The sequence below is a fragment of the Humulus lupulus genome, chromosome 7 (assembly GCF_963169125.1).
Source record: "Humulus lupulus chromosome 7, drHumLupu1.1, whole genome shotgun sequence".
In the NCBI taxonomy this organism is placed as follows: domain Eukaryota; kingdom Viridiplantae; phylum Streptophyta; class Magnoliopsida; order Rosales; family Cannabaceae; genus Humulus; species Humulus lupulus.
Genome location: NC_084799.1, coordinates 198,437,703 through 198,446,572, shown reverse-complemented (window position 1 = coordinate 198,446,572; position 8,870 = coordinate 198,437,703). Strand labels below are relative to the sequence as shown.

Sequence of the window (8,870 nt, the reverse complement as noted above, 5' to 3'; positions counted from 1 at the left end):
AATTGACTCATGGACTAGGGTTAATTAATAACCTGAAACACATAAATCCTTGAGTCTCTTTGTGTGTTTCTTTAACATTTGTTTAATTAGTTGTTAGTGAAAAGCTAGTCAACAATACTAATGTATAGATTTTTTTTTTTAAAAATGGGGAGAATCTAAACAAATTTATACACATTTAAATTCAAAAAATTTAAAAATACTTTGTACAAAAATGTAGAAAAGAAAAAGTGAAGGGGACAATGACCAGTTTGTCATCCCTAATCCCTTTTAACAATGTAGTTACATATATATTAAGTTAGGAGTATTTGCGGCATTAATACCTAATTCTTTTGGTTTTATATACTTATATACTCAATTATTTTTTTTTTACGACAAAAATACTAAATGTTATGTTTTACACACTTCTGTCATTACTAGACAGGGATGATTATGATGACACATTTTAGCATATTAGTGGTCTAGGTAATATTTACATAAAAAATAATTTAAATATTGTTTAAAATAAAAAATAATTATAAATATATTTATAATAATAAAAATTGATCTAAAATAATAAACAAATATATTACGTTTAATTTTTTTTAACAAATTTAAAACCAAAATCCTTCTTCTTCACCCATTCATCTTCTTCTTCATCATCGATTCTTCTTCTTCCTCTCAAAATATCCCATTTACAAATCAACAACAACAAAATTAGATCTAGATTAAACATCACAGAAAAAAAAATCCATAATTCAAAATTGTTAGAACAAGAAACTGAAATAGAAAAGGGAGAAAGAGAAAAGAGTTAAGAGGAACCAGGTTTATCATCGTTAATGGCCTAGGATCCCTTTCCGATTGATGCTTAGAAGCTATCAGGCATGGTCACTTACCCATTGAAGCTTAGAAGCTTTTGCCTTTTAGGTGTTGTCATTAGCCAGGGATTTAGCGTCGTCATTTACCCATTGAAGCCCAGAAGCTTTCAGGCTCTGTCATGGTGGGATCTCTTTCGGGTCCGGCAAATAAACTTCTCAGACGCTATCCATGATGGATGGAAGACGACGGAGAGGAAGAGAGTGATATCGTGAGAGGGAAAAAATTTAGTTTTTTTTATTTTTTTTTATTTTGTTTTATATGTATAAAAATATATTTTTGTTTTGTTATACTTTAAAAATATATGTACTTAGTTATTTATGCTAAAATTATTTAATAATATTTTTTTTGACACGTGTTTATCTAGTCATCTTAGTCAGGTCAAGAGTATTTAGTGGAACTGGTAGTAACGAAACTGTTAAAAATGTAACGTTCAATATTTTTTGCTATAAAAAAAAGATTTAGTATATAAGTGTATAAAATCGAAAATATTATGTATTTATGCCACAAGTACTCATATTAACTTATAATTATACACACATATATATATTAATATCATGTAGCAACAATAAAAAACAATTTTTGTTTTATAAAAGTGACAGATTTATTTCGGAATAATAACTAATAAAAATTATCAATTAATTATTTCTAACCATCATATGAATCTTTCAATTATAACTTAGGCCATAATCATAAATTCATCCACATCATCATACTAAGATGAAATTCTATTAGTAATAATAAATAAAATATTTTTACTAAAAAAAAAGGAAATTCTTTGGTGGAAGAACAGTAAATACGAGTCGGACGTTTTTAGCACAGTACAGAACTGGAACGAGCCCAGGAGGCACGTGCATGACATCAGACGAAAAAATATGGACTTTGGCCAAGCACGACACAAATTATAAATCGGCATGACACGACACGAATTGGCCTGAGGAGGGCACGATATAACAAATCAAATGGAGGACACGAAAGCCCGAACAGATTATCCCGAGAGCACGACATGATAAAAAACTAGATATTTTGACATTGATAATGATAATAAATTTTTATTTGTCAATTATATATAAATTAAAATGATAATTAAATTCTTTTATTTTTCTCAATGTTTATAATTTTATAATTAAAACAATAATATTAATTTGTTTTAAGATTTGTGAGATAAATTCAAATTCTAATAATTATCTTTAATATAATTTTGTGTAATATATTGTTGAAAAATATATAAAAATATCTCAAATTATTGGGGGATTCAATTCCTCGTGCTCACATTTTTAGCAATAATAAAATGGGCTTAAAAGTGTATCGGGCCAATTGGGGTCTGATACAACACGAAGCACGGTACGACATGGGTCTTGCTGGGCTTACTCCTTTAAATATAGGTCGGCTCGAAAAGAAACGAATTTGAATATAAGTTTGACCGATCACGATTCGAATTATTCGAAGGCACGAAAATATGAGTAAGGTTACACTATAACCTTTACCGCTGGATTTTTCTTTATTTAAGAAAATAAATAAATGAAGACTAAAGATTAGGTGGGTATGAATGGACAAAACACTAAGGAACGAAAAGATGGGTGCGTGTGTCCACATTAATTATTATGTGTTACTCATTATATATATATATATATATATATATTTCTGGGGCATGTGCTACTAAATTTTAAACCATCTGTTCATCAATCAATAGTCTAAAAATATCTTATATTTTTTTCAATAAAATTAACATTTTTTTTTCCAGTTATGAAGTCAATATTTGAAGTTACAATATTCCACTTTAAATTTTCTAAATATTTAACAAACCAAACATACAATACATTCAGTGATACAAGTAGACCGTAAAGAAGAGTGACAAAGGTTTGTTGTACTCGGTAAGAGAAAATACTCAACATGTCTCCATTGCCAAGGTTTGTTGTACTCAAATCCGCATACAACGGAAAATACTTGACGAAGGTGACAAAAGAAACAAGTTCCCAAACCGAGTTGCCGGAAACGTTTCTGAATTTTCGAGGAGAGGACATGGAGAGTCCTTTGGCAAAGTTCGAACTAGTGACAGCGAAGACAGACCGGAGATTCGTCCACATTCGGTGCTGTTACAACATGAAGTACTTGACACGGCTAAGTCCAAATCATCTATGGATTGTTGCAGCGGCAAATAGACCCGTAGAAGACGAGGACACATTCTCATGCACCATGTTCCAGCCTATCAAAGCGGACGACTACAGAAAGGAAAATCATTTCCGATTTGTCCACGTCCAATCCAAGCACCATGCTTGTCTCTGGAGAGCGCATCAGCCTTACACAGATGGTCTTTTCGCAGGATCAGACCAGAAAGACCGTGACAAGTGCGATGTGTACAAAGTATTCGATTGGGAGTCGATAATTCCCGAAACTGTGGCCTTCAGGCGGAGCAGCGACAAGAAATATCTCACCGCCACTACGATTGATGGCTTAACGTATCTGCAGTTCAGTACCACTGCACTCAGCGACAAAACTGTAGCACATCAGATAATCCATGTTAGCGATGGATATGTCCGGATAAAATCCCTTTCGACTGGAACTTTCTGGAAGCGCAGCAGCACATCCAACTGGATTTTTGCCTCCGGCGACTGTTCCGCCGACGACATAGACCAAAACACACTGTTCATTCCTGTCAAACTCGACGAGAACGAAGTCGCATACCGCAATAATGGAAACCAGATGTTCTGCAAGAGTCGTTCCCCGGACAGCAAGAGAGAGTGTCTCATTGCCTCTGCGCCGGACCTGTCTGATGTGGCCAAGCTTGAGCTGGTGGACTGTAATGACCCACTAATCTAGACTAATTGGACCATTATCGAAACTATACATAAAAGCTTACATTTTACGAAAATACCATAATTTATTGAGTAACTTGAAAATAAGAGTTATTTACAAAGAAACAGAATACTAAGAAGGATTTTGGGATCCCATTGTCTTTAAAACAAAACAAGATTTAAAATAAAAGACATTTCATAATAATGCGGAAAATACATGTAAAACCATAAAAAGTCACACAAAAAGGAGACTACATCCTCGAATCGATAACGCTCGGCCCCTTGACTCCATTCATCATCGATACACATCCTCCAAGCGTCACGAATCTTACCACCTCTAAACTTATTTTCCTGCACATAAACAGAAAGGAGTGAGCCTAATGCCCAGTAAGGAAAATCTAACACAAAGTCACATACATAATTTCATAAGAAAACATAAAGACTTAACATAATACATATAACATACACTTATTATAATGGCCATTATTACTTGGGGTCCCATAGGCTAAACAAGCATATGCCCATGGGGTTAATGGGGTCCTACTAGCTAAGTAGGTCATATGCCCATAACCCATTTGGGGTCTTGTTAGTCATATGGGTCATATGCCCAAGCCTACATACACATATACATATCATAACACTTTTAATAACATAAACATATAGATAACATAAACACATAACATATTAATTCTAGCCTATTTTCCTTACCAAAGTTACCGGGATAAAATGGACTGAGTTAGGACTTTTGGAACACTCCTAAAACCACAATGAACAAGGGTGAGTCTAAAGAAAGGAGATGAAATGAAAGAGAATAGGAAGACTAAACCATTAAACGAAAATATGCTTACCACCACTAAGTGCTTAAGAACTTGGATTCCCTAACCAAAAATAAGAATAAGGTTAGGGGACTGAGTAGAAGGTTTTGAGAAAGAAATAACATAGAATACAGAAAGGACTAGAGTTTTGGGTTTACCTCAAAGATTGCAAGATCAATCTAACATCCACCGAAATACTATAGCACTCACTTACTTCCCAAGTGTTTGATAAGCTTATGATGTTTAAGCTTATAGTTTTTCCCCAAACCAAGTGTTTACACTCTCTCACTCACTTAACACTAGCAGCCTCTGAACTTAGAGCAAATGGTGAATAATGGCTGGGTACTAGGTCCTACTTATAGAGTTTGGGAATGAAAATATCTTGATTTTACTTGAATAAAAATAATGGCTTTTTAAGTGAAAATCATTTGAATAATCGTTCAGCAGAGGCTGAAGACTCGTTCAGAAGATGCTGGACTGTTGAAGGCGTTTGAATGGCTGAAGGGAAAAGAATTCAAATGAATTTGAAAACATGCTGGTGGAGGCGATATATCGCCCCCTATAGGCGATATATCGCCTGGACCTTTGTTCCCGAGGCGACCGTGCATCGATTCGTGTTTTCCGTATCTACGTGCTGCGACATATCGCCCCCTATAGCTGCGATATATCGGCATACGCAGAATATTTAAACACGAGTTTACACATTTTTAGCTAAGTTTGAATGGACTAAACAGCCTTGACTAAGCCCTCAACGTGCTCAAAGCTGCTGACTGACCCTATACATTCAAACTTTTACCCTTATTTAATTTAATCCTCAAAAATACTTAATCCTTAATTACCATTCAAAACATGTGCTTAAAATCCTATTGGTTGATGTCTAAACCTTATAATATAATAATATATTCCTTAATATCAGACACATTAATCAAACCTTAGGTTATACTTAATATTCTTAAACTATAGGTTAAACTTAGAAAATCTATAAGTACTACTATGAGTGTCCAAATAACTCCCGGTCTGAACCAAAAATCCAAAGTAACAATGATAACACTAAACATACTATAATACTACTAAACAATTAGCTAAGTAAAGTTCTTGGACTCTACAATTCTCCCCTACTAAAAAGAATTTCGTCCTCGAAATTTACTTACCAAATAACTCCGGATACCGGCTCTGCATGTCCTCTTCCAACTCCCACGTTGCCTCGCGTTCAGAACTATTGCTCCATAGGACTTTAACTATAGGAAAGCTCTTGGACCGTAACTGCTTCATCCCCCTATCTAGGATGCTAACCGGTCGTTCCTCGTAACTTAAGTCTTTCTGGAGTGCTATGGTATCGTACTTGAGGACGTGAGATGGGTCTGACACATACTTGCGTAACATCGAGATGTGGAAGACGTTGTGACTATCGGCTAGTGCTGGCGGTAGGGCTAGTCTATACGCAACTGGTCCCACTTTGTCCAATATCTCAAAAAGGACCTAAGAATCGGGGACTGAGCTTGCCTTTCTTCCCGAACCGCTTGACACCCTTCATAGGAGATATCTTCAGGAAGACTTGATCTCCAACTTGGAATTCCACATCGCGTCGCTTGGTATCCGCATAGCTTTTCTGACGGCTTTGAGCAGCCAGCATACGCTGTCTAATAAGCGTTACTGCTTCTTAAGCTTGTCTAACAGCTTCGAGCCTTAAGCTGCCTTTCTCCTACCTTGTCCCAGTGCAACGGTGATCGGTACCTTCTTCCATATAGCAACACATAAGGTGCCATTCCGATCGTTGACTGGTAGCTGTTGTTGTACGAGAACTCGATCAGTGGTAAGTACTTATTCCACGATCCTCCAAAATCAAGTATACACGCGCATAGCATATCCTCTAAGATCTGAATCGTACGCTCAGCTGCCCATCTGTCTGAGGATGGAAAGCTGTACTAAGGCTTAACTCAGTACCCATGGCTTGCTATAAGCTTCTCCAAAATCTTGACGTAAATACTGATCCTCTATCTGACACTATCGTCTTGGGGATTCCATGCAATCGTACAATCTCTTGGATGTAGATGTCTGCATATTGGTCTGCCGTGCATGAAGTTTTAACAGGCAGGAAATGAGCCTACTTGGTTAGTCTATTTATTACTATCCAAGCGGAATCATGCTGCTTATTCGTCTTTGGCAGATCCGTCACAAAGTTCATGGCTATATCGTCCCACTTCCATTCTGGTATGCTAAGCGGTTGCAATAATCCTGCAGGCCGCTGATGCTCCGCCTTCACTTGCTGGCATACCAGACACTTAGATACATATTCCGCTATGTTCTTCTTCATCCCTGGCCACCAATAGACTGCCTTGATGTCATGAGTCATCTTGGTAGACCCTGGATGAACCGAGTATGGGGTGTTGTGCGCTTCTTCTAGGATCGTCTTCTTAATACTTTGATCGTCTGACACGCATACTCGATCCTTATATCTCAATAAACCTTGACTGGATATTGAGAAATCTGTAGTCTTGCCTTCTCTGACTGCATCCATGTGCGTTGCTAGTGAATCATCATGTCTCTGACCATTCCGTATGTCTTCTAGCAGATTCGATTGGATAGACAAGTTAGCCAACTTGCCTACAACCACTTCTATTCCGGCACTGATAAGCTCCTGTTGCAGTGGCTTTTCTATTCCGGATAAGGCTGCTAAGTTCCCATAACTTTTTCGGCTAAGTGCATCGGCAACTACGTTTGCCTTCCCCGGGTGGTATAGGATTTCGCAGTCGTAATCCTTTACTAATTCCAACCACCGGCGCTGCCTCATGTTAAGCTCCTTCTGAGTAAAGAAGTATTTTAAACTTTTGTGGTCCGTATAAATCTCGCACCGTTCTCCGTAAAGATAATGGCGCCAGATTTTTAACGCAAAGACCACCGCTGCCAACTCCATATCGTGAGTTGGATAGCGTTGTTCATACTCCTTTAACTGACGTGACGCGTAGGCTATCACCTTGTCATTTTGCATCAGTACGCATCCCAATCCTAACTTTGATGCATCACAGTAGACAACGAACTTGTCGTTGGGTGTTGGGACACTAAGTACTGGTGTTGAGCAAAGCTTATCCTTAAGCAACTGGAAGCTTTCCTCACACTTATCATTCCAGTTAAACTTTTGTTGCTTCCGGGTCAGGTTGGTGAGTGGAGTGGCTATTTTAGAAAAGCCCTCTACAAACTTTCTATAGTAACCTGCTAGCCCTAAGAAGCTTCTTACTTCCGACGCGTTCTTTGGTCTAGGCCAATCTTTCACGGCCTCTACCTTCGATGGATCTACTGCAACTCCGTCTTTCGATATGATGTGCCCGAGGAACGCCACTTGTGAGAGCCAAAACTCGCATTTCTTGAACTTCGCGTAGAGTTGGTGCTCCTTCAATCGCGTCAAAATTATCCTCAAGTGTTCCTCGTGCTCCACTTCATCCTTGGAGTAAATTAAAATGTCGTCGATGAACACAACGACGGATTTATCCAAGTAGTCCTTGAAGACCCTATTCATTAAGTCCATAAACGCGGCTGGTGCGTTAGTAAGACCAAAAGACATAACCAAGAACTCGTAATGTCCATAACGAGTCCTAAAGGCTGTCTTAGGAATATCTTCCCCCTTTACCTTGAGCTGATGATACCCGGACCGTAAATCGATCTTAGAGAATACAGTCGCGCCTCGGAGTTGATCAAACAAATCATCAATCCGAGGTAGCGGGTATTTGTTCTTAATCGTTACTTTATTCAGCTCACGGTAGTCTATGCACATGCGCATACTTCCGTCCTTCTTTTTCACGAATAGTACCGGAGCTCCCCATGGTGAATGGCTTGGCCTAATGAAACCCAAGTCTAGGAGTTCTTGTAGCTGCGTCTTTAACTCCTTGAGTTCCGTAGGTGCCATCCGGTATGGTGCCTTAGAGATAGGCTCGGTGCCCGGTACTAATTCTATCGTGAAGTCTATTTCTCTAGTTGGCGGCAATCCTGGCAAGTCATCGGGGAAAACTTCTGGAAATTCTTGTATGACTCGAACATCTCCAACTTTGAGTGATGTCTCCTTCTCCACATTCGTGATGTTGGCTAAGAATGCTTGACATCCTTTCTCCATCATTCTCTGAGCTTTGAGAGATGATACTAACGGTGTGCGTAGTCCTGAAGCTTGTCCCATGAAGCACAGTTTCTGGCCGTCAGGAGTATCGAATGTCACCTTCTTGCGTCTGCAGTCGATCGTTGCGCCATGCCGTGCTAGCCAATCCATGCCTAGTATGACGTCGAAGTCTTTGATTACCAGCTCTATCAGGTCTCCTTCTAGTTCCTTGTCCTCAATCTTGATTGGTACGCCTCGTACAATTCGTGATGATCGAACTACTTTGCCCGAAGGCAACTCGGTTGCAAACCTAGTTCTAAATCT

At 38.4% G+C, this 8,870-nt stretch overlaps 1 protein-coding gene across 1 annotated transcript; it reads left to right on the top strand.

Moving 5' to 3' along the window:
- Nucleotides 1-2,745: 2,745 nt before the first annotated feature.
- Nucleotides 2,746-3,672, top strand: LOC133792558 (uncharacterized). Its single transcript, XM_062230466.1, has one exon. It carries the CDS (start codon nt 2,746-2,748, stop codon nt 3,670-3,672), a length of 927 nt encoding a protein of 308 aa, XP_062086450.1.
- Nucleotides 3,673-8,870: the final 5,198 nt, after the last annotated feature.